The following is a 25,938-nucleotide window of genomic DNA, read 5'->3' as shown; positions in this document are numbered from 1 at the left end:
TTTTTTTTTTTATTCAGATCAGGGATCCTTTGAGGAGTGTAAAGTTGTCGATTTTAGGGTGAATAGGCTGATGATATCATCTTACTATTGTTCCTCTCATGTATTATTTGTCAGAAAAAGGGTGTAGTTTTGTAATTGTAACAAAAAGCACCTGTTTAAAGATTCATGCCTTGGCACCTTCCTGCTTTTGGTCTGTGTGTCGTTCATTGTCCCACAGAGTGAGCCTTTGTTCTCACCTGGAAAAGCAGAGCAGTATTCTTGCCTCAGTGTTACAACTACTTAGGGGGCTCTGTGGAAGTGAGCAGGATGTGATGAAGCAGACCTGGCTGCTGTGTAGCTGGCCGTCATGCATGGCCCGTCTACCGGGCCCCTGATTAGCCATGCTACAGTTGACTGGGCTTTGATTAGGCTAAGCCTGACCCACGCGAGCAATGTCCTGTTTTTAAATCTAAAGCAGTTTATTGGCTAATTACTTCTTCATTTTTGCTTTATTTATGTTTAAAATTTCTTCCTGAAGCTTGTTGTTTTTCATTATTAGAATGAATAAATCTAACCATCTTTCATTTTAAATCCAGTTAGTGTAATAAAATAAGTAATTTAATAAGTTCTGATGTAAATTAAGTATAAATGACATCCAAACAAAGAATACTTAATCCTTTCTCATGTTAAGAAATATTTTTCATTTCTTCCCTATGAAGAATCGAAAACAAAACTCCTTTCACCTGGCTTCTGAGTTTAAAAGAAAACACATTTAAGTATAGATTGTCAGGAAACAAGATCCAATCCAACTTCACACAGTTGATCTTTGCCAGTGGTCCAGTTCCTGGAATGCATCCATTCAGTTCTTCACCAAGATGGATAGCTTCAACAAGGAATATTTAGAGCAGCTTGAGCTTTTCTCCAGCTAATGTAAGCATTGGCAGGACACAAAAGCGGCCCGACCCGAGGCCTTTGCAGTCACAGAGACTGCTGATTCACTGTCGGCACACTAGCTTTTGTTTATACACATACTTTAGAAATAGAGCTGCTCATAAAATGCAAAACTTTGAAGCAGACCTATACGTCGGGATGTATTCCCTCAGCTTTGAGGGGGCATGAGTAATTCAACTGCCATGCAAAAAAAAAAAAAAAAAAAACTTTGAAAGAGTGACCTAGTAGGATTATGTGTTTTTTTGTTTGTTTGTCTATCTAGTAGCATCGCTGCTTATTGGGGCATATGTAGCAATGTGTGTTTTTTGCCTCTCAAAAAAGTGGAGATGTGATGAACAAACACGGCTAATAAATGTCTTGTCAGGAACAAATTACTGTACTTCCTTTTTCTGCTAGAACAAAGATGTACCGGTAATCTTCATGTCTTTATCTTCAGTGATTCATTCATGATTCATCTGTAGTGATGATGTGCTGTGTCTTATAGCTGATGAGATGGTAATTGTTAACTGGTGAAATGTTAACCCTCTTGATTCTGGCTTACTTTTCAAAAAGACACAAGCAGTTTTAGAGTGTGGAAATCTTAGAAAAACATTGGGTTTGTTTTTTCAGGTCATGGAAAACCACCAGTTCCACTCAAGTAAAATGAGCATCAAAACCACTCTTCTCTATTTCAGGTTGTTTTAATGCAGTATTGTTTGTGCCCTTCGGTATATCCAGAGACCTCTTTGTGCTTGTTAGAGGTGCACCAATCAGGCTTTTACTGCCCAGATTTAGTTATTTTTAGAGCTGACCTGCTAACTATTCTGACTCCTGTGTCTTAACTTTGTTTAAGTGAGGTTTTAAATGTAACTGAAATTAATCAAATGTGCTGAAAGTAGGGGTGCTGTGGTGGCGCAGGGGCAAAGCATGACCCACGTTGAGGCCTTAGTCCTTGTAGCGGTGGTCGTAGGTTCGATTCCCGGCCTGGCGACGTTTGCCGCATGTCTTCCCCCTCTCTGATTACCCTGTTTCCTGTCAAACTACTTTCAAATAAAGGCCACTAGAGCCAACAAAACCTTTAAAAAAAAAAAAATGTGCTGAAAGTACCTTGAGAGAGGTAGCAGTTTGAAATCCAGAAGAAAACAAATTATGCAGTTTTGCATATTTTTCTAACCGATCATTCCTACACTCAAAAGGAAAAGTGAAAGAATATGGTGGTGATTTGCTAATTGGCAGAAGGGAAAACATCAAACTTTTCAGTTTTGATGCATTTATTAAACATTTATTTTTTAAAAATCAGGATTTTTTTCAGTACTTGACCTGTAAATCAGATCCAGCCATAGCGAATCATTCAGACATTGTTTATTTTGTTGAATGACTGATCATTCAATGGGAATGTTGCTATTTTAGGAAGAAAACTAGATCTCACTATCTGTGAGTTTAAAAGTTGAAGCACAAGGGATGTTTGAACATTGTGGACAATATATTTCTATGAAAACAAGTTGGCTATTAATTTGGGCTGCTGCAAGCAGGATTTAGATGCTGGAAGATAACAGGAAGCTGAACATATTACAGAAAGATCGCTCTGTTCTGTCATTTTTTAGAGTTTCCTATACTAAATATAATGACTTTGAGATTACAAAAAAGACTGACCAGAGTTCCAAAGTTAATAATGGTGTTATAACTCTAAAGAAAATAGAGTTATAGCAGTAGCATTACTATTTTAGTAATACTACAAATGACATTCATTCTAAATATGCTGAAGACAATTTAAAATACTATATAAACATGTTTGTTATGTTAAAATAACAACAAAATAATCAGAAAATTTGCAAGCAATGCTCTTTTGTAAAATAGTAAATAAAATATGTTGTAATTCCTTTTAAGTTTAAGGTAAAAGGTTTCTAACTTAAACTTATGAAACTGTAAAGTTTAAGTAGTAAATATATTGTCAAATTTTCAATTAGCCTAGAAAGTAGAAAAACATGAGTTTAGATTGTTTTTTATATTACGTGAAGAGATTTGGTACAGTCAGACAAAATGTGTACCAGATTTGCATCAGAGCTTTACAAAATCTGCCACAATATCTCTGATTGTGGCAGACGTGAGCTATGGATCATCTCCTGACCTAACGGTGGAACATGCACCAGAGCTCAGCCTTATCTGTGGGGTCAGTCCTCTTCTTCCCATTCTCTTTGAGGGCGTTTCCTTCACCCTGCAGGCCAGAGTCAAGCTTAAGGTCTATAATTCCTGTTAACCTGATGTCGAAACTCTTCCTTCAGCAGTCCATTACTGGCAAGACAACCAAGCCCTCTGCCTGCAGGGTAAGTGTAGCTCGTGCAGACCATCGGGAGCCAGCAGCGGGGAATACACTAACTGCATCAGCCAGCAGAGTAAACAGAGACAGAGGAACACTGACATTCACGCACACTCCACTAACTGGCAGAAGAATACCCTATTGTTAGCTTGGTACATGATTTACACTCTGCTTCAACGTTGAATTCAGGTCCAAAACACTTTTAAGTGAAGCAGCGGACATTTTTAATCCCTGCAAACCTTTCAGTTCAAAGTTTTCATTTGTAACACTTTTGTCAGGTTAGTTTCAGAGCCCAGTTATCAGCAGCAGAATCTGTGGTGGAATGACAGCATTTGCTCATAGAGATAAATAAGAGTTATTTAGTTTTATTATGTAAACAGAGTGTTTCACAGGGTTTTAAAACTGATGGGTACCTTAAACCTGAAGTTGAAGTGGCTTTGTCAATGTCTGCCACTAACGTAGTCTGAATGTAGTTTACACAGTCATTGTGGAAGTCTTTGGGGAAAAAAACCCACTAAACAGTGACTTTGTGTGTCTGCTCTGCCTCCTGTGTTATCAGTAAAGATGTTCCACTGGATCTGGTTTGTATTGTGAGTTTAAGTGTCAGATATATGGCCCTACTTTACCTCCAGCTCCTCCTAAGGTGTTGGGGGTGTCTGGACAAAGCAACACCTATAAAAATACCCTTACATGTTAAGCTCTGCATCTTATGTAAATACAATATCCTTTCAAGAGAGTGTTGAGCAAGAAATGTTGTTTTATTTTAATTGTCAGGTAAAATATGGCTGTTTTTATCGCCTGTTATTGACTCTGCTTCCACGCAAGGTCTCAGCAGGAATTTGTTTGTTTCAGAACATTAATTTTACACACTCTTTGTGGTCGCAGACTGGGGAAGTCATGCAGTCGAAGCACAATAAAGCTGCTTAAAAAAAGCCAGGACTTCTAACTTAAGAAAGAACAGAGTAGCCACGGCACTTGAGTTTTCTCAGGATTCTCTGTTAAACGTGGACCAGATGCACAGATTCAGAGCCCAGTTAGTTTTATGATGCTGAGCTTTGAGCTGGAGATACCTCAACTGCTTAGTTTCAGTATGGATGTTGTTTTGTGACTCTTCACCTGGAAAACAGACAGTTCTGTCTACCTCCAGACTCTCTGTACCATCAGCTTTTGTTTGATGTCTTTCTGCGTCAGGCACTTGAGGCTGGACAATTTGTTTAAGCAGCTGAAGATTGGATGAAGATGCATCGTGGGAGATTGAGTTTGCTGTGTGATTTATGCATTGGATCGCCTCTAAGCTCCACCTCAAATGTCTACTACATACTGTGGCATTAAATTATTGTACATAAATCCCATAAATTAAAATAGTAGAATGATAAAATTCTCCTGCTGTTATAGAATTATATTTGGAGTACACATTTTGGAGTATTTAGCTGTCTAAATGAAGGCTTTCTGTTTTCCAATGGGATGTCAAGATAAAATGTAACTAATTCACTAGTGCGGTGAAAAGAATCATAGAAATATTATTAACAATGGCAGGACAGTATCTAAACTAGTAAAAATCAAAGTTTAGTTTGTTCCAAAAATCCTTAAAAATGCCTCAGCATTTCAGTAGATATCAGATATAGGGTAGAAAATATTCCCACAGTGACTTATCTTAGCAGATTGTAATATTTCAAATTGTCATATCTAGTGCTCTCAATATTTTGAAGTATTTCTACAACGGCTGAGTTGAGACTAAACTGTCCTTAAAGACTCTTTTTAAGTGACGATCGGAAATGAAACTGTTTTGTGTTCTTTGAAACACAAACAAAAAAAAGAGGGCAGCTCCGCGGCGCCTCTCTTTAAACTGATAAAAGCAGTGACTTATCGCTTTGTTTATTCTGCGCCTCAAACTTGGAGTGCATTATCAGAAAGGGGGGGAGGAGCCAATGAAAGGGCATTAGTGTGTATTTGTTAAAATCGTGTAAATCTTTTGGATTTATGTCACTTGGACTGTGGGACCTCACCGCAACCTTCTGGTTTCCATTGATGTTAAGTCACCGGTCCTGTCGGTCTGTACCTGTAAACCTGCGCAGCCAAGATTTAGCATGTTGACCCTCCTGGCTCTCAGATGGTTGATGATGGCCGTCTCAAGTTCAGGGGAGATGACCGGCTCATTAGGTTTGGACCTTATTTTTGAGCTTTAGTCAAAAAAGGGGTCCAATGAAGTTCCAGTGAGGGACTTTTTTGTGAAGACACTGTGTATTGAATACTGCTAAAACATTCCCTGATAAATCAGCTTTATTTGGTAACAGCGGTTGTTATCAAATAAAGAATTTAAGAGTTTCTTCCACTTTTGCTTTGGCCTGAAAGCATGAAAGTTTGGGAATCGCTGCTCTAGGACGTGTGTACACGAATGTCTGTTTGATTTTTGCTAGCCATTTCGATGGCTAATATTGGATGCTAAATTAATCCAATATTATTTAAATATATATTAATATATTAATATTAATCGGCTTAATAGTTTTGAGTTTTGTTGTAAAATAATAGGAAAAGCCTGTTAGCAGCAGCTGCCCCCTCATAATGACGACATTGTCAAAATTGTAAAACATAAATATTTTTAGTACTTTTCTCATACCGTCTTAGGTTGCAATTCCTAAAGAGAAATCCAAATTATCAAAAATTCGTTGGTGGGTCAAAGCTTCACACAAAACGGAGAAAAACTGAGCTTTGCTCCTTTCTGGAAGTTCTTGGTAGAAGTTTGCACACCACATCTTTCACCTCCAGCTCCACCCCTTCATGCCCGAGTTGCACTGTGAATGCCCTCTTAACCCAAGTTTAACTCCTGCACCGACTCTGTGCTTTGAAGCTTAAGACGAGACTTGAAAGTTAAGTTTGAATTGCTAATGACAACATCAGTTTGCGCTTCAAATTTTCCCCCTGTTGCTCTGCTCACTACTGTTGACATTCTGCAAAAACATCCCCACCATTGTTTTTTTTTTTTTTTTTATAGTCTGTAATTGTGCAGTGGGAGGCTCTGCCCCGCAGGTCTCCTCCTAATGGCTGTTTGTGTGTTGTTTTAGTGGCAGATTTACGTGTGGGAGGGGCGGCGGGTGCTGATTTACAACCAGCAATGCCACTGACGGGTTTTAGTGACTGACTACTCGCTTGTTGTGTGTTCCAGGTGATAGTGCAGTCTGGCCGCCAGCCCAGCGTTCTGCAGAAACTTTGTCAGCTGCCCTTCCAGTACTTCAGCCACCCACGTCTTATCAGAGTGTTGTTTCCGACCCTCATCTCGGCCTGTTACAACAACTCTCACAACAAGGCGATCCTGCAGCAGGAGATGAGCTGCGTGCTGCTGGCTACCTTCATTCAGGTAAAAAAAAAAAAAAGAACCGTAAAAGTCATGCAATGTTACCAGATGTTTTCAGACAAAAATTGACTATGATAATATATTCGTCCAACCTGCTGTTGACTCGGAGCATCTTGTATTTAAATAAGCTATCGAAATTAGGTTAATTCACACACCTCTCACAATTCAATCACATTAGCAGTCCATTAGCTAATTGACAAGCGGCAGTCTGAGCCACCGGTGAATCTGCAGCAGGCAGGCTTTTACCAAGACAAATGGATTCCTTCACGGTGGATTTACCTGCCACTGGTTCAACTCCCAGCAAACATCTCTTCTCCTTCATCTTCCTCTGACAACAAGCCCTTCTCGCCACGCTGCAGCCACTGCTGTTTAAACACCGATTAACTTCCATTCAAAGGGAGACAAGCCATTGTCATTTCTTTCAAACAAACCAATAATGCATGGCGTCTTGCCCCGTTGCCCTCAACCGTGTTAAGCTCAGCAACATTCCTCCGAGTGGAGCAACTTAATCCTGGATAGCTGAGTAAATCAAAGTGAGATGGAACTGTCACATCACCTTTAACGTTTCCTTCATATAGTGGTACTTCATTTGCTTATGTTGTATAATTAAGAAAAGTAATTACATTTTTTCATAAATTGTAATTGCATCCTCACTTATAGAGCTTCTCATTTTTCCTAGGACTGTGTTCCAAATGAGAAAGACTCGGAGACTAAGATATATAAGAGCGGTAAGTTATTCTATTAAGACAATACCTGTTGAGCTTCTTCCAGGTTGGGTCTTTTTTAAATGGGACATTTTGTCCCTTTATTTGGAGAAATTCTACTCTAACAGATTAAGGATTTCTGTCAGGCGCTGCGTATAAATGATTGTCCGTTTTTCCCTGTGCAGCTACCCGATGTCTGCAGAATGATTGCCTGCTGTCCTACCGCTTTCCAAGAGATCAGTGGGACTCAGCCTTGCAGTTTTTCCTCAAGAAGCAGGAGGAGTGATGGAGTTGAACTCTGTCCTCCGAATTAAAAAAAGCACAGTTAAACAGTTGCAAAGGGTAATTTCTTGGTGACAGTCTTTTCATTCAGAGATTTATCTTTAGACTTTGTCAAATGTAAATAAGTCGAAGCCTTATGTTGCATCCATTTTGATTTCTTGGAAATCTTGTTGATGCAAAAGAGAATTTGCACAAAATGTCTTATTTGTTCTTTACAGTTTGAACACTTTACTGTAGTCTGTTTACGGTTTAAGTTGTTTTGCATTCATTTGTTTCTGTTGCACAGTTAATAGAAATAAAACATTTAATTATACTGTAACTATACAGGTTGCCAAGCATTCTCATCAGTGCTGTCTGTTAATTTGTTGTATTTTGGTGGTTACTTATGCGTTAGCTACTCCACTATATTTTTTTTTCATCTCTTCGTATTGCAAGGTATTAATTGTTGACAGGAGGAACTTACAAGATCACAAGTGTGTTGTATGAGCATAAATACTGCTCACAGATACTCGTTACTTTATTCAACTAGTCAGTTTACTGCTTGAGTCGTTTCAATCCATTTTGTTTGATCAATTCATAGAAATAGGATACATTTAGTTATTTAGAATTTGCCGGTCATTTTTAGTAGTACGGTTTCTGTTAATTTATTGGATATAGACTCAGAATGGTTTGTTGTGTCATTTGAAAGTTGATGGTTCATTTGAAAGATATGTGAGGTTTTTACAGTGTAATGACATTGTTCTTCTGCTTGTGGGAGCAATTTACAAGTTAATATGTATGTAGTATTAGTCTAAATAACTTATTTTTAAGTTATTTTCTGCACTACGTTAAAAAAAATAGACATTTGCTCTTCAGATAATTCATTTACTGTTTGAACATTTCATTTGAATCCACCTCTTCCTGTTGTGCGGTTAGTTGGGGAAAAAACATTTTCTTATACTGTTATTTATAATTTGCCAATTACTTTCTGTACTGTTTCTGTTAATTTATTTGTTTTTGTATCACAAGAATCTGAGTCTTTATGTTGCCAGTCATACTGTTATACAGAAAATGTTTACGATTTATGTTTAATTTCATAATTTGTCATCATTGTTTTCATGTTGTTCAAGGAGTCATTTACAAGCTAATATATTTCAGTTAATAAAGTTATTCAAAATACTATCTGTCCACTTGGTTCTCTGATTCATTTTAAACACAAGAAGCACCTCCATAGATGGGATAGATGGATACACACAACTTTGCAAATGATACACATATGAAAGATGTATATCTTGTCTGATTTTGCCATTTGAAAGGGTGTATTTGAGTAAAGAGCAACTGACATTTTTCTCAGATTTGAAATAAAAATAATTTTGGTAGACTAAGCCTGATTTTCAGTCATAACTGCCATGTGTCTTGGCATGCTCTCCACCGGTCTGGGTCCAGGTAATAACCTAATCAGTCCCTCAGTAAGTAGAATATGTGCTTGTGCACGACTACAGGAATGAAGTGACTGTCATACATGTAATGTTGATTTAAAAATTTTTTTAATGCAGTAATCTCTTGTTTTTCCCAGAGTGGAATAAATGTGCCAGAATGTGTATTTGAGAAATGTAGGGATCTAAACATTCAAACTGAGCCTCTTATTTTCCCCGCTGAGAAAGTGGTACCATCTTCCAGCTCTTTCAAGTTTGCTTTAAATCAGTAATGCTGAAATCTGGGGCCTGTTAAATGTTCAAATGATAAATTGCCTAAACGCATAGGCTATCTCAAAAGTTTATGGTTTGTATGTGAAATTTTTTTCTACGTTATCTAATATTTTACGAATGTGTATTTTCTTTGTAAGATGAGCTATTGCTGCATTGAAATCTTTGGCATATTTAGTCTAGTTGGGGGCGGGGAGGTATTATTTATTTTTGTTTTTGGCTTTTTTAAAAATTTATATATATATTTCAATGGGGCTCCTTTTCCCTGGCTGATAAAAGCCGATCCTCCTCAACAAATTGCTGAGGTGTAGTGTGTCAGTCCCGGCTTGACCCGCGTGCTCTCCTGTCCAGCGGCTATTTGTCGCTCAGGATTCCTGCTGGAATGAAAATAAACTGAAGACACGCCGGGATGCGTCCGCAGGCTGCATGGGAGTCCCCTCAGCGCTGCGCTCCGGCGCGTTTAGCTCAGAGTCCACTCAGTGGATCCCTTACAGGTGATGCCAGATGCAGATAAGGGGCCGCCGCTGCCTGAACACCGTCTAGACTTGCAGTCCAATAATACAGGCCTCAACTCTTGCAGCCTATGGTACTATTGCTGTTGTCCAAGTAGAAGCCAACGTGTCTTTATATCACTTAAGCAATCTCGTGTACAGTTTGCTTTGAACCTGACTGCAAAGGGCCGTTATGTTAGAAAAGAGAGCCAACGTAAACATCCAAAACCCCTAAAGCACACCAGCGACAGAGCAGCCGCAACCTATTGTGTCTGATTCGCTGACCCATGACACGGGGCAAAAGCTTAATAATATCTTGTCAACGATCAGTCACTGATCCACTTGGCTCAGAAACCATAAGCAGATTACATCGGTTATAAAAAATATGTCAAAGCCAAACCCGAAGCCAGCTTTGTTACTTTGCAACAGCCTTTTATATTTCCAGCTGCAAACTTTCTGCCATTTCAACGATTCGCTTCATAATATATTAATCTTATTAGGGGCTTGGTGTACGCATTTTATTTTCAGTTAACGTTTTCAGCAAACTTTAGTTGTTATGAAATTAATTAATCTCCAGAATCCCTAAAAAAAAAAAAAAAAAAAAAAAAAAAATCTTTCTGCGGTTGGAAACCTAAAAAGGCCTATACTTCCACTTCCGAATTTAAACAGGTCACGCGAGGTTATTACCGGTTCATTTATCTTTTTTACATCTTGCACCATTTTTCTGCAATCATGGTCTACGTTTCGTAGACGTGCAGCATCATTACCAGTTTTACTGATTTTTTTCTTAACACTTTTCTGAACAAACTCTTCAAACACTATCAAATGTCGCTGTTCATAAACGATATCAAAAGGTAAGATCTCTGAGGCTTGTCCTAAATTTGGAGCCGATGGGATACTTCCTCTGACACGCACAACTAATTAATTTGACCCCATTTTCAACTAAAAAGTAACTTAGTGTCTTATTTGATAAATTGTTTATGAAAGGAAAAAGTAGTTTGCTTTATAGGAATAACTATTATTGTTATTATTTGTCCGTCTGTTTATTATCCTCACATATCACGGTTAGAACATTCAGCAAATTATTTGCTCTTTTTTATATTCACAATTCACAAAGACAATTCAGCTTTGATTTCTATTTATAACTCTTTTTTAAAATGATTATTTAGCTTTTTCTTCACATTGCTTGCGTTATTGGCATAAATGGAACGTCTTGAGAATTCTTCAAAATCGGTGTTGTGTTTAGAACTTGACTTCGACATAATTTCAGCTAAAATCTGTCTAATTTCACCAAAACACAAAGGTTGCAATCGTCGCTAAGGAACACCCTTGCTATGGATGACGTCATCCCCATACTTTTTAAATTAAGAAACCAAACTCATTCTAATTCCCCGCAAGCTTCACTTTTCATAGGCAATTTACATATCAAAACATTGACATTTTTTTTGTTTAGTTTGACCTGCTCTGACACCAGCATTCATTTTGTCCACTTTTCTTCAAGGAAAAATAAATTACATATATTTTTTAACTTATTAATTGACAAATTGATTATGCATGCAGTAAGCAATTGTTTTATTTATAAGATCAGTTATGTTTGCCTTCATAATAAATAATAATAACTTATTTTACTATAAGAAAGGCGAGAGGTGCACCTCTTTCATCTGATCCAATAATTTACAACAGTCTAGTGAAACTTATAGGTCATGCACATCTACACAGGTTGCATTTTTCTGACAAACATACTGGAATCGTTGACGTTCAGACGTCCAGCATGGGCTTTATGTGCTTGAATCCCATCACATTCTTCCCAGTATATCCAGGTAGCTATTGGCACGATTTTGTTTTTTGTTTTGTTTTGTTTTGTTTTTCTTTACAGGAGGAAAGCCCCTCGCGTTCATCTACAGCTGTGTATCCAGGATGCAGTCAGACTTCCCGTCCTCCCAGTTTGGACCTGCGCGAATCTATCCTGCAGCATAATCCATCCTGGTCCATGTAATGTCAACGGGGTCTTTTTGCGCTTCCTTGTTTGGATGGTGAGGCTGAGAGCTCGGGTGTTGGGGAGTGGGGGGCCTCCAGCTGACCCCGACGCCTCCTCACGTGTCGACGGGACTCGGAACCATGCTGTTCGGTGTGTCCGGTAGTTGAGACGACAGGGAGGTCACGTCGCTGCCCGAGGAGTTTCCCAAAGAGCCCGACTCAGAGAAAGAAACCTATGGGCGAAACAGCCTGGATCAGTCACGTGAAAAATTATATCATATTGTGATTTTTTTTAAAATTTTGGTTAGGAGTTTATAATTAAGGTCAAACTATTTTTTATTTTTTTTTTAGTTTTTGTCCGTTTTCTCTTTTCCTAAATTGCAAGATTATCTACTAAAACCACAGCATGAGTTTTAGGCGTTTTTGTTTTTTTAATTCTACAAAATCTGTTCCTGGGTTATAATGCATATGCTACAGTTTCTTCCTTTCTTTCTTTTCATGCAACTGCAGCTGTGTGTTTTGCATGCATTTTAAAACACTCTTATGAATGCAAATGTAGCCCACCAGTTGCTGGAAAGCAGGCTGGTCCAAGTCGGTCTGCAGGGCAAAGTCGCTGAGGCTTTTCCAGGGAGGCTGGTAGGTCTGCACCTCCACTGGATTCCCCTGCACGGCGTTGTCGTGCCGGATCGGACTCCCAGCCACCAGAGGAGTGCCAGTCAGGCCCTGCAGATTCTGGCAGGGAATGAAAATAGTTCATTAAGATCTTGCACAGTTAGGGAAAACGTATAATTCACAATCTATCAAACGAATCTAAAATAAATAAATATCACTGCAGAACAGATCACTTTCATTAGGAAAGGAAGAACGCAAACATGCACTCTATGAAAAAAAAAAAACACACACCGAAATTTAATTAAAAAATGTCATTCAGCATATATTTTTTATTTATTCTTAATTATTAATTTAGATGTCCCTCTATGTCTCCAAAATGTGTCTTATAACCGTTTTAACTACTAGGCCCTAATCAATATTATCATTGTTGTTGTTACAAACAAGACATGCAAACATTATCCTATTATTATCTAATTCTCCATTGTATCAAGAAATAGTTACAGTGTTGCTCTTCTTGATAAAGTTTTAAGAATCAAGAACTGCACTTCACGTACGGTTTTGTCGCTCTGCTGCTGTTGCTGAAGCTGCTTCATCAGAATGGACTTCTTCTTGTCCTTGCAGCGCTTGTTCTGGAACCAGACCCGGATCACCCTGGGGCTCAGGCCGGTCATCTCCACCAGCTGCTCCTTCATCAGGGCGTCCGGCCTCGGGTTGGCGTTGTAGCATGTCCGCAGCGTGTGCAGCTGCTTCTCGTTGAGCACCGTCCGGACACGGGTGGTCTTTTCGGACTGCTTGTGGACGTGGTTCCGGTGGTGAGGTGGGTGCCGGACCGAAATGGAATCTAAAGGGAAAGGCGTTTAAAAACGAAATAATTTGAGCAACAAATTTGCAATGTGTTGCAAAAATAAAAACAAAAAATAAAATTAATTAATTTATTAAAAATAAAAATAAAATGAATTTGGAATAATAATAATAATCATCATCATCGTAATCATAATAATAACTACTGTATACCAGCAATGTGCAGCGGTCTGGTGTGAATGTTCCCGGGACTCAGCGGGCTTCCTGCAGAGGACCGATCCACCAACAAGCCGTGATCGGCCTGACACAGAAGCTCGTCGTCCCGCAGCGAGAACTCATCCCCCGGCAGGAGGTGTCGGCTGCACACCGAGCACCGAAAACACTCCATGTGATACACATTGCCTCGGGCCCTCATCACCAGGTCGCTGCTGCAGAAGCCCAAGTCACATTTTGCACATTTGATGCCAAACAATCTGAGAAAGATACATAAAGATGTGGATTTGTTATTGAATAGCTCAATGCTTTCTCAGCATGTTCAAATGAGCACAATTATCGAAACCTATTGCGTGCTTCTCTTCTTTGTTGTTGTTGTTGTTATTATTATAATTAATATTATTAATAATAAATTTCACAAACTTCCACAGTGGCCTTCTCTACCTTGCATAATCTCTTTTACAGTAAGTCTTTCCGTCCCGGACGAAGCAAGTGCACGTCTCATCCAGATACTGGTTGCACTCTGCACACTTGAGGCAGGCTGCATGCCACTCCAGGTCCGGGGAAACTCTCAGGATGTACTGGTCGTGTATCTGACTTCCACACCCCACGCACATTGCGATTCCCGACTTCTCTATGAAAAGGAAATACATTAATGTGAAACTTTAATGAAATGCATGTTGGATCCACTTTAATCTATAAGAAACTAATGCAAAACAAGCATGAACGCCGTTCCATCAGTATTAGCTGCGGCGTTATAATATTGTAGACGCAGAAGCTAAATATTATTGATCATATCATGCAAGGTTATTTCGCAGATTTTTATCTTATATGAATAATTACGTGGCAATCCATGTGTTTTCCCAAGTGTTACTTTCGCTGTATTTTTATATGTAAAAAAGATAGAGAAATCCCATTTCAAATGAGTTAAAATAGACATAAACACTAAATGTTCCTCAAAATGAAAGTAGCCTATCTTACTTTTTGAACGATCCCCCATATCATCCAAGAAAGAAGTGTTGAGCAAGACGTCCACCATACAGGACAGAAAGTCGAGTTGCACGCCCACGGACGGAGGAGAGCAGCGGCGGAGGAGCCCGACCGTCCCGTCCCTGGCTGCAGGATAAACTTGTATTCCTCCTCCGGGAGGTGGAGAGAAAACAAAGACCATCGACCAGTGACGTCTGCAGGAACCAGGACCTGTGTAGGTCCGGGGAGAGGGTGCCATATGCAAATCTCCGCTTGGACCCCCTGCTCGTTATGCTTTCTGTGGGCAGGCTTTGAGTCTGTTTATGTTGCTCTCTGCTGGCAGTGCTTGCTAACCACTCTTCTTCAAATGTGCAAGTTGGAACCTGTTACTTAAAATACACTTTTTTATATATATATATCGGTTGGTGCCTACATTTATTTGCTTTAACAGGCCACATTTGTTTACTGAAATTTGCTCTATGATCTTCATCATTACCAGTTTATTTTTAGCTATTGGTTATTTCTTTCACCTGTAGCCAGCATATTGGAAAGAGTCCATAAAGTAAATGTTACTAATGATAGCATCTTACACTAAAACCAATTTCTGAATAAAAATGTGTATTTTTCTTATTTGGCTGTGCTCATTCTCTCCTTTTATATTTTAACCTTTTTTTTTTTTTTAAATTTTTTATTACTCTGTTCTTTATTTTGGTGAGTGTATAGCATATATTGAGTCACACCGCTGTGGGGCGACCTCTACTGGAAAAACTTTTCACATTGCCACAATTATAGAAAATCAACATCTTAAAAATGTGAGTTTAAACACAAAGTCCCCAGGATACTTGGTGCGATGATTGAAATTTAAAATGAAAAAGTTGATAACTAAATTTGAAGTTCATTAAGATCTTGCACAGTTTTATAGCTTTTTTTAAGCTAACACCAATGTAAAAATAATGTGAGATAGAGCTACACACATAATGCAGGCAATACTCAAGTACATATTAATCTTCAGAGGGGAAAAATATTTATTTGTTTTTTTTTTTTTTTAGGTTGTGCTATTCTACTATTCTATCTAATATAATTAGATAGAATAAATATCCATCCATTAAATTTCTTTACACCCTTGTCCCTAGTGGGGTCCGGAGGGGTGCTGGTGCCTTAGAATAATTACATTCTGTAAATATATTAATATATTTATTTGAAATGGTCAGAAAAAGAAATAGAGAAATGTCTTTATTTTAAATAGTAAAATATAGTAAATAGTACAACAGTTACCTTTTTTGTAGAGTAAAAAATTACTTGCTTGCAGCAGTACTGTCAAATTTTAAATAAGGAATTTTTCATATAGGCCTAAATGTGTGTGTGGGGGGGGGAGGGAGGCGTGCGTGTGTGTGCGCGCGCGCGTGTGTGTGTGTATAGCTCTTTTGATTGAAGCATTGAAACAAAACAAACATTATTTAGCCAACTTATCTAAGCTTAAAAAAAAATTAAATAAAAAAAAAATTACAGTTATGAGGCGACATGGAGAAATGTAGCCAAACTCTCCGAAAAATTCTCGGGATTCTATCGCGAGATTTCCCTACAAACGTCCTTGCATAAAGTCCACTAGCAGATATATCCCTCCGCTGCATCCAAACGAAACATCAGGTGTCCATTATGAACAGAGTTTTAAACAAATCATCTCTGCGGAATCTGGTAAGAGTTTTACAGATCTATTACAGCCAATGCGTTGCTTCGTTTGAGGTGTTTAAGGTTCCCGAAGCTATATATTCCTAAAGTGTTTTTGTTGTTGATGCTAACTGGTTAGCTCATTCGGTTGGACTCATTGAGCAATTACTTTGCTCAATGAGTCTGCATATGCATCAGGTCACTTATAATGTTGCATCAGTTATTATCTGCATGTTAGACACTACAATAGCTGAAATTTAAGGTTTTGTTTCAGTCAGTTTTCTTTTTGTGTTTGCATCGCTAGCTTAGCTCTTATGAAACCTCGTAATGCTTAGGTACCAAACTTACCTAACATTTGTCAATGACAACATAGTCATACTATTATGAAATATATTGTAGTTTAATATTTACCACTGTTACACATTATATTTTACTTTCTCTTAAAGTCGTCCCTAGAATTGATACCTTAACAGTTTATTAAACAACACAGCTGTAATTTGGAAATTAACATCATGCTAATGCAAATATTTAAGCTCACTGAAACTATAAGGTTCCTCTAAAATTCTATAATATTATTAAATTGTTGAAATGTATGCTTACTCTCTTTTTCATTGTTCAGCTGAATAAAATGTACTTTAATTTGAAGCTAGACTACTGTCTTTAATTTTATTAGCATTTAAATGAGAGAAAAAAACTGCATCTGCTTTTTTTTTTTTTTTGCTGTGCTTTCTCTGAATGTCTTTTCGTATCGTGTCACATGCATCATGTCTAGATTCGGCTGGTAATATCCTGTCTGTGGCTTGTCTAGAGGTTATTTACCTGCCATCATAATCTTCCATGTTGACTGTCCCAACACTAGTTTGTACAGTCTTGTTTCCACAAAATGTCATGGGCTGGTAAAGGATTTCAGTGGTGTGATAAATTTGAGTGAATGGAACACAGTTTGACATTATTTACACAAAATACTAAAATGGTTACCAATTATATATTGCCCCATTCCTAATTTGTATTTTTAAGCTTTTTTTTCTGGCCCAATATTTTGAGTCAGAAACATTATGTCAGTATGTTGTGTTTGAATACCAAACTGGTATTGTAGAGCTGACAGCCCCCGATCTCCGTCCCACCTGTCAGCTCTGTTCATTCACAGCCTGCAGCCACACATGGTGATTGATCTGTATTTTCCAACAGACTGGCCTCATCCAGAGGTTTCAGAGCACCTTGGTTGTCGCAGAACACAACAATGACAAGTTGACCCCCATTACTCTCAATGCCATCACTGCTGCCGGTAAGCTGGGCGGAGATGTGTCTTGTCTGGTTGCAGGAACGAACTGTGCAAAGGTAAGAAGTATTTCTACTGCTAAACGTTTTTCTTTTCCTTCTTTTTTTCACTAAAACTATATGTACAGCAATTTGTTATAAACAAAACTTGCTCTGAAACAAGTTTATTTATGATCCACACCTTTCAAAGCATCAAGTCCACGTCTGTTAATTTTGTTAGCCATTAAAAATTAATAATAAATGTAACTATACCATCACTAATGCAAGCCCTTGATTGTTCACCAACATAATTTTTCTTTCTTTTGAGGTTGTAGAGGAGATCAGTAAAGTGCAGGGTGTGAAGAAGATTCTGGTGGCTCAACATGACTCTTACAAAGGTGCCTTGCCAGGTATGTTGTTCATAACACATTTATTGAACAAGTTGTTCCTATTATAATGTTGGTATTTAAATAATTTTTCAAGATTAGTACACTTTCAAAGCTAGTTAGCATCATTCAAGTTATGATGAAATCTATTTTTTTTAAACAAAGCACAGAGAGCTTGTTGTTGGATACCTTGGCCAGTAATTTATAGTTGAATATAAATTACTCAGACTGCAAATTAAACCTGCAGTCTGAGGTTTAATTTTAATATGATCATATGTTTTTCTGTTTGGTTTGCAGAGGAGTTGACTCCCCTTATCTTGGAAACACAAAAGCAGTTCAACTTTACTCATATCTGTGCTGGTGCATCTGCTTTTGGAAAGGTAAAATCCTGCTACACTCAGAATTCTTTGCCTCCGTCTCTGATCAGTCATGTATTACCTATAGCCCTACTCTCATTGCTTCATTCAATAGAATCTGCTTCCCAGAGTTGCTGCCAAGTTGGATGTTGCCCCAGTTTCAGATATTATTGAAATCAAATCTCCAGATACTTTTGTCAGGACTATTTATGCAGGTATGACAACCTTAAGTAGACCACTACAAATTATTGTTCTGAATTGGATTTCTTTTTAAATGATACATTTTTGACCTTTTTTGTTGATTTAGCTTTGTTTTGTGGTTTAGTTCTGAAGTGAAACATATCTTGGTACAGGAAACGCTCTCAGCACGGTGAAATGTAACGAGGCGGTCAAGGTCTTCAGTGTCCGAGGGACGGCGTTCGAAGCAGCTTCTGCAGAGGGAGGAAGTGCTGCATCAGTAGAAGGTGTTACAGATTCAGCCTTAAAAGAAAACAAAGCAAGCTATACCAGTACGAGCAAGACGAGCAAAATCCTGTCTTGCTCGTACTGATTGTCGCCGTTCTGATTTGCAGTCGCTTCTACTCCTCCTGCTGGAGTTTCTGAGTGGCTCGAGCAAAATTTGACAAAGAGCGACCGTCCTGAGCTGACGAGTGCAAAGGTTGTGGTGTCAGGAGGTAATGAACCCACCCATCTTTGACTCAAGATCTCAAAATGAATTTATCACTGTTAATAATGGGTAGCACAAAAAAAAAAGAAAGTCTCCAAGCACCTAATGTCGAGCTGTTATTTTTCTAGGAAGAGGCTTGAAGAGCGGAGAGAATTTCAAACTGCTTTACGACCTTGCTGACAAATTGAACGCTGCTGGTACGATGAGAAATATGAGGGTTCATTTGTTATAGTTGTGCTGATTGATTAAAATATAAATCTGCTGTTTTTTATTGCAGTTGGTGCATCCAGAGCTGCAGTGGATGCTGGGTTCGTCCCTAATGACATGCAAGTTGGACAGACTGGCAAGATCGTAGCACCCGTATGTTCAACCTTACATCAGTTGAATATTGGTGGAAAACACTTGATCAACAAATGAAGGGAGCATTAGAAAATTGACTAACTTACAGTTAAAGAGATGAAGTTGTTTTCATCTTTAAAATTTGAGCAGATCTTAAGCTCAGCTGCAGCATTAATGTTGTACACTTTACTGTGAGAATCGTCTGCTATCCTCTACACAACAATTCAGTGAGATAGCGATGGCTGCTCCTTTTGAAAAGCTTAACTTCCTATTATGATTCAGCCAGGATACCCCAGCTATGATTATCCACACATTAGGCTCCTTTGAAATGTGCCTACTGGCACATTTAGCGGCCCTAAGTGATTTAGCTGATCCATTAGAGCAGAATGGAGTGGATGTCTGACCAGAGCCTCAGACGTGTCGTTTTCATCATTTTTTTTTTTTCTTTCAGTTTGCATTAGATCATTAATGGGTACTATACTTCCTCTGAATCCTCAGTTGGAACATTCACTGTATAGTTCAGGTCTTTGGCACCTTTTAGGAAAAATATGTAGAAAAGTGTCTAAATGAATTTGTAAAGTTTTACCTTTTAGCTTCAGAGTATTCATTTCATGTTGGTGTTCCAAAAAAAAAAAAAATCCCTTGAAAATGAATGCAACATTGTTTTTGAAGATTAGGATGTTTAAGATTATATAATTTGTAATTCAAATTGTTCACTGTTTTTCAGTATAGTACAGACAGTTTAAGAGAATGACAAAATAAAGTGTGAGTGTGAAATATTGGTCACCAAGTCTCCAGTGACCAATATTTACCTTGGTGACCAATCTTTGTTGTCAGATGATACCAATATTTAGCTTAGCAAAGCAAGTCATGCTCACTGCTAAGTACGGTTGAGAATATGTCATGCTGGGGGATCCTTTCTAAAGGCTCTGGAAAATACAGTGATTAACATCATAGATTTTGTGATACACTGGAATGTCTTAAAGAATCAAATCTGGTAAATACTATCAGTCGATTGAAACAAAGGTTGTTAGTGGGTCTTTCAACAGGATAATTTTACTAAACTTATGACCAAATCAACACAAAGCTATGTATTATCTCTCTTGATTAGAGACGAATTTGTGATGCTTCTCTCTGTATGCATCAGCTTTGTAAAATATAAAAGACCACCAGGTGCTGTTGTTTGTTTTTTTTTTAAGCAAAGTGTGGTTGTATAGCATTGATGGGCATCATTATTTGTGCAACTTATGAGTTGTTAAATGCTGCTGCAATGAAAATGCATTGGTTTTATATCTTTTTTTCACACGTCTTTAGCCACCGGTGCCAACGACTTTATGTGTGGTAGTGAAAAACTTTGTTGCAGGTTTCGTTAAACATCTAACCTGGGTTTTCCGTGCTGGTTTAGCTGTGTTTAGTCACAACTAACCTCTATTCGTGTTTCATTTCTTAGGACTTGTACATTGCAGTTGGAATCTCTGGAGCGATCCAACACCTGGCTGGAATGAAAGACAGTAAGGTAAAGTTGGAGGACAAAGACAAACATTTTATTTTTATGAATCCATTTTTCTGCTTTCCTGTGCCTTCATGCCTCATTTAGTTAAGCCAGCACTAGTGGTGTTTTACACAAATTTCAGGCATTTCTAATATATTATTGTTTTTCCCTTTTAGACCATTGTTGCCATCAACAAAGACCCCGAAGCTCCCATTTTCCAGGTGGCTGACTATGGCCTTGTGGCGGATCTTTTTAAGGTGAGTGTCTATGAGCAAAACAAACTCGTATTAAGGTATGGCAAACCCAGCGTTTTGTTAGATTTTAGTCCAGAATAACAGTCAGAATATAACATTTGTTTCCTAACTTATAAATTTTGCAGGATGCCTTATTCCACCTAATGGAAATGTGCAACTGCTGAATTATTAAGCTCTTGAATTAATCTAAGGAGGGTTCTGGCTGGTGCGTGCTGCCATGAGGAGACCACATTAGCATCTCAGGAGATATCAAAACTGATCAATAGCCGGATAAGAGTTGGCCTCGGTTGGCGTTCTGAGCTTCGACTTGCCAGACCTCTTATACGCTCAGTTGCGTTCTTGTGTCAAGTTGGTGCTCGGGGATATCGAGCCAGGCGCGTTGGCATGACTAACACTGGAATCCAGTGCCGTCTGTGAAAGGCTAGCAGGTTATATTTTCATGTGTGTCCTGTTGGTCATGTTTTATTTAGCCCTGCAGTAGTGGCTGAGCAGCCCAGGTGTCCTGACAAACTCTGTAGGAGTGATTAGGAATAAGCTGGTGGCAGCAGAGTTGTGACCTGCTGGGTGAGATCATCTTACATGTGATCACTCCTCAGATAACTGATTAAAATGGATGGGCTCTCTACTTTTTTCCTAAATGGACATTGATACCCTGCAGGAACTCGGGCAGTGACTGATGATTCTCCTCAGACGCTGCTTGAGTCAAATGCAGAGGCATGTGAATAAATTAGCATGCATATTTATCGCTTGAGTCAGTAGCATCATGCAAAAGGATTCATACCTCTTAAACTTCTCCGCATTTTGTGACACTGCAACCACAAACTGCAGGATTATGTTGAGATTTCATTGGACGGGTCAAGACAAAGTAGTGCATTATTATGGGGGGGGTGAAAAGTTGATGAAAAGTAGTTTTATTTATTAGCTTTTTTTTTTCTCCAACCTCTTTTCCTCTGATACCCCATAAATTAAATGCACTGCAATAATCTCCCCTCAGAAGTCACATACAAACTAGACAGAATTCATTATTTAGAATTTTAATCTCTTCTTTGAAGGCCTAAGAGGTTTATTAGAGAACATTGATGAACATTATTGAAATAATGCCGCTGATAACGACACACAAGTAATTTCATCTGTTTTTCTCTGAAGGCTGTTCCTGAGATGACGGAAGCTCTGAGCAAGTGAGGGGAATCGAACCAGCGCTTTGTCGTACAGATGGAATAAATAAGAGAGCAACCACAGGAAACAGTCACTGCCTTAACACGTTTTTGAAGCTGTATGTTGGTGTTTTACAAAATCTCATTATTCGTTAAATTCCAGTTTTGACTGTAGGCTGCAGATATCAGATGGTTTATGACTAACCTCTGATTGCATCTTTTTGCTTTCTGTAGTACATGTAAATTGTATTTAAAGTCTTGGAACAGTACTTTGGGATGTCTGAATTTTACATGTAAGATGTCTCAAAGGAAATGTACAGTAAGTAAAGAGATGCTTTTGAAAAGCAGTGTATTAAACACATAGTTCAAAACGTCTATGAATTTGCCATGTTTTGATTTTTATTAAGTTTATTAAGTTCATTGCTTTACCTTGATCAGAGAAACGTTTAGAAAGTTTCCAGAAAGTTGGTCAGAAATCTTAAAGGTTCATGCTATCATTTTTTTTTTTTGCACTTTATTTAAACTCTCACATTTCTTGCTCTTTTGTGAGACAGTCATTCCCATTTGTGAATATTTACACAAAATTATGTAAAACAAAGAAAAAAAAAACACATTTATTTAAGCTTACATGAAACCTGGAGAGTTTTAAATACCTTAATGTGGATTGGCAAAATCTTGAATAATCTTATTAAACTGGGGCTGGACAGCATTCCAGTCATGGCACCTGGAGTAATTACAAATCATCTGACATTTTAAAAGTCCAAAGATAAAATTCCTTTAACTCTGACTGTAGATAAAAATGTAGAAAGTTAAAGAATAGAAGTTGAGATGATAATATTTTGCCCTGCAGGAGTCCATCGAGAAGGACTGTTAATGAATTTGGAGATGCTGACTTAGACACTGCTGCCTGTTTCCAGATGATGTAACGAGACAAGATTATTTGGAGAGCTCTAAAGTGTAATAATAATAACGTTAAGCCCTCAGCACCATCGTCTTCCCCTCTTCATTTTCTAAAAAAAAGAAAAAGAACATGAAAAGCAAACTTGTCTGCACAAGCAGGTTTTTTTTCTTTTTGGGGGCGGGGGGATTCCAGACCTTGTTCGCGCTGCTGGTTTGTGTTAGGAAAAGTAAGAAATTGTCAATTCCTGAAAAGTGTAGCCTGATGAATAATCTGTCTATATTTTATCTGTGCCCCTTGTGGTGAGTTCATCCTCTTAAGTCCCAGCAATATAAAGAGGATTAAAGGCAGAGTTCATGTGCCAGTGACTTGTCAAGGGTAGTTGAGTTTTTTTTTTTTTTTTTGCATTTGATCTGACGAGTAAGCCTCGATAGTTGGTCTGTGAAGTCCTACGCTTCTGACAGACGGTTGACTGAAGTCTCCACCGATCCCATCATCCTGTATTTCTCCTCAAGCAGAGGCTCGTTACCCTGCACGTGGATCACAGGCTTGCCGTGAAGCCCGATCCGGCTCTCTTGGTTCCTCTTGTTATAAATGTTCAGTCTGCGCTCCAGCTCTGGGCTGGTTTTGGTGGAACCAGTCGGACTGGGCGGTTTTAGATTAACGGGGTCCAAGCCCTTCTGAGTGAGACAGGAGTCCTCAGAAAGCGAGTAGAGCAGCTCCTGCACCACGGCGCTGGGACTCCCTCGTGGCTGGGGGCCCAGGGCCAGCGGGCTGCTGTACGGTGGCGGGTAGCAGCGCTGGTCGCTGTAGTCCGTGGAGGTGGAGGCCTCGCGCACCGTGGAGCTGCAGTCCATGCTGGAGCCCAGCGTGTGGCTGCTGATGCTGTGCTGACGGGCGCTGAAGCTGCTGCGGGACACGGCGGTGGTGGACGCCTCGCTCACAGAGCTGCTGGTGCGCTGCAGTCGGCCGGACGGCGCCGCGTCGGCGCTCACTAAGGTAGAGGGAAGCTGGCTGGGGTTGTTGGGCAGATGGACATCTATCGCTGCTGTGGTGATGACACGGGCTGGGTCTGGGATACCCATATCTGCAAAAATATATTTTTTAATAAAACAACCTTGGAATGAAGTAATCTTGCAGATAGTTCCTACAAAAACATTTGTGCACCTTTGAACTTTGTCATCTTTTGTCACATTACACCAACAAACTTCAATGAATTGGGAGTTTATACGACTCAAAACTAAACGAGGGCATAATTGTGAAGTGAAAGAACAGGGAAAAATATCAAAAATCTTCACAAATAAAAAGACTTAGACCAGTGTACCTTTGTATTCACTCCCCTTTACTTTGATGTCGCTAAATAAAATGCAGTGGAACCTGTTGTCTTTAAAAGTAACCTAATTAGTAAAATAGGCTCCACCTGTGTACAATTTAGTCAAAACATGAGTAGAGCTGTTCTATGAAGACCTCAGGGGTTTGTTAGAGCACATTAGTGACTAAATAGGGTCGCGACTAACAAGGAAAGTGGAAGAAGATGCTTTAGTCAAATTTGACAAGAATTTAACTTTTTGATCCAACATGCAGAAGTTAACAGCAAAAGTCACACTTAACATTAAATTCCCACCTTAAAACATGGTAGTGGCAGCCTCATGCTGTGGGGATACCTTTATTAACCAGGAGACTCTAAAAATGAACAGATTGATTGGATAGTAGGCAGAGGTAAATCCTGGACAGAGACCTATAAGAAACTGCAAAAGTTCTTTCAGTGGAATAACGCCCCTAAACTATAGAGGAAGTTTAGGGTCGCCATCTATTCACAGTAGATTCATGTCTGTGAATAGAAGCTTTCTGTCTGATTTTCCTAAGATGGTTGGACAAAAGTTTGAGCTATGTTCCTGTTTAACAATTATGGACTGCTTGTTGTTGCGCTATCCATTGAAACCCCAGTTTTGTGTACCAGCAGTTGCAATGTGACAAAATGTGAAAAACTTCAAAGAGAACAAATAGCCTACAAAACCACAGTTTTGGTTTGCTGATACTCACCGCTGCTTGGCTCGCTGTAGTACTGGCTGATGTAGTTATTCATGTCATCCTGACCATGATGATCTGAAAATAGGAAAAAAAGGAGGATAAAACTCATCCCAGCGTAAATATAGTGTACACTACAGTAGTTATAAATTATAACGGTAAAACACAAAATCAGTGTAAGTTGCATAAGAAAGAAGAAAATTATTCCCCAAATCCTCATTTATGATAATACAACCTCTGAGGATTATTAAAATGGAGCTGTGGTAACAAATAAGTAGTAAATAATAAATAAAATGCATGAGTAAACACTTGGAATAGTACACAATTGTTAGATGTTTAATATTAACGTTATCTATATCTTCCTGTGTAATAACTACAGTAGTTAATAATATGTTTTATGCAACTTTTTACAGGTGAGCCCATGGAATATTTGCTTATTGATAATGAAGGGTTTTCTTTTTGTTTTAAATATGTTAAGCAAATAAAATTAAACCAAATTCAAAACAACTAAACTATCAAAAGCAAACTCTGTATTACATTGTAATTAATGGCTCACTATGCAGTTGTATAGTATAACAAAGTGATATAGATACTGCAATTACATTGAAGTTTTTAAACTTAATTTAATGATTAATTTCTGTTGCAGATAAATTTAAATGTAAAACGTATGAAATCAAATTAAATTATTCAACAAAAACAGTAAGTAACTGACATAAATTCCTAAACATTTCTAATCCAAAAAACGATAATTTCAGATAAATTTGTGACACATTTGTATTTTACAAATACAAGTTTTTGGAAACGTCTCTCTGCATAACTGTTAATATGCCCGACTCCACAGTATATTGATTTATGCCTGGGGTTTTATTTTTATGAGTCTGTCCTCATTGTTCAGTCCAAACAGCGACAGACACCATTCCCAGAATGATCAATACCACTTGAGTGTGAGACTTTCGAGCCCAGCTGAAATGCAGTTCGACTTCAAACATGCCGTCTGTTTCACGCTGTGATTTATAACGCCGATAAAGAAAATGCTTCGGTGTTGTGAGCCCCTGACATCACCTGTACAGACAGTGTTCTGTGTCCTCTGAGTTATGAGCCGTCTCTGTGTGAGAGGTTTATAGACC

The 25,938-nt window shown here is 38.5% G+C and overlaps 4 protein-coding genes across 4 annotated transcripts in view; 2 read left to right on the top strand and 2 right to left on the bottom strand.

Moving 5' to 3' along the window:
* The window catches only part of scaper (S-phase cyclin A-associated protein in the ER), a 66,502-nt gene extending 57,777 nt beyond the window's left edge, over positions 1-8,725 (top strand). The window contains 3 exon segments of the mRNA XM_032583017.1: positions 6,390-6,581; positions 7,258-7,306; positions 7,468-8,725. Coding sequence (XP_032438908.1) covers positions 6,390-6,581; positions 7,258-7,306; positions 7,468-7,568 — 342 coding nt within the window. The 3' untranslated portion in view covers positions 7,569-8,725.
* Positions 8,726-11,295: 2,570 nt separating this feature from the next.
* On the bottom strand, positions 11,296-14,574 carry isl2a (ISL LIM homeobox 2a). The gene is made up of 6 exons (XM_032579103.1): positions 14,325-14,574; positions 13,788-13,977; positions 13,344-13,603; positions 12,884-13,170; positions 12,282-12,449; positions 11,296-11,950 (listed from the first exon to the last, which is right to left on the bottom strand). The coding sequence occupies exons 1-6, from the start codon at positions 14,569-14,571 to the stop codon at positions 11,834-11,836; spliced, it is 1,269 nt and encodes a 422-aa protein (XP_032434994.1). The 5' UTR covers positions 14,572-14,574; the 3' UTR covers positions 11,296-11,833.
* Positions 14,575-15,881: 1,307 nt separating this feature from the next.
* etfa (electron transfer flavoprotein subunit alpha) lies at positions 15,882-22,260 on the top strand. The gene is made up of 12 exons (XM_032583014.1): positions 15,882-16,007; positions 17,169-17,318; positions 17,566-17,647; positions 17,921-18,003; positions 18,095-18,194; positions 18,333-18,443; positions 18,552-18,653; positions 18,775-18,843; positions 18,924-19,006; positions 20,436-20,501; positions 20,654-20,734; positions 21,878-22,260. The coding sequence occupies exons 1-12, from the start codon at positions 15,969-15,971 to the stop codon at positions 21,911-21,913; spliced, it is 1,002 nt and encodes a 333-aa protein (XP_032438905.1). The 5' UTR covers positions 15,882-15,968; the 3' UTR covers positions 21,914-22,260.
* Positions 22,261-22,363: 103 nt separating this feature from the next.
* The window catches only part of tmem266 (transmembrane protein 266), a 33,438-nt gene continuing 29,863 nt past the window's right edge, over positions 22,364-25,938 (bottom strand). The window contains exons 10-11 of the mRNA XM_032583002.1: positions 24,827-24,889; positions 22,364-23,870 (exon numbers count right to left, since the gene is read on the bottom strand). Coding sequence (XP_032438893.1) covers positions 23,233-23,870; positions 24,827-24,889 — 701 coding nt within the window. The 3' untranslated portion in view covers positions 22,364-23,232. The remainder of the gene's footprint in view (positions 23,871-24,826; positions 24,890-25,938) is intronic.

Source organism: Xiphophorus hellerii, chromosome 2 (assembly GCF_003331165.1).
Source record: "Xiphophorus hellerii strain 12219 chromosome 2, Xiphophorus_hellerii-4.1, whole genome shotgun sequence".
NCBI lineage: Eukaryota > Metazoa > Chordata > Actinopteri > Cyprinodontiformes > Poeciliidae > Xiphophorus > Xiphophorus hellerii.
The sequence above is the reverse complement of the archived record's forward strand: the minus strand, read 5'-3'. Positions and strand labels throughout refer to the sequence as shown.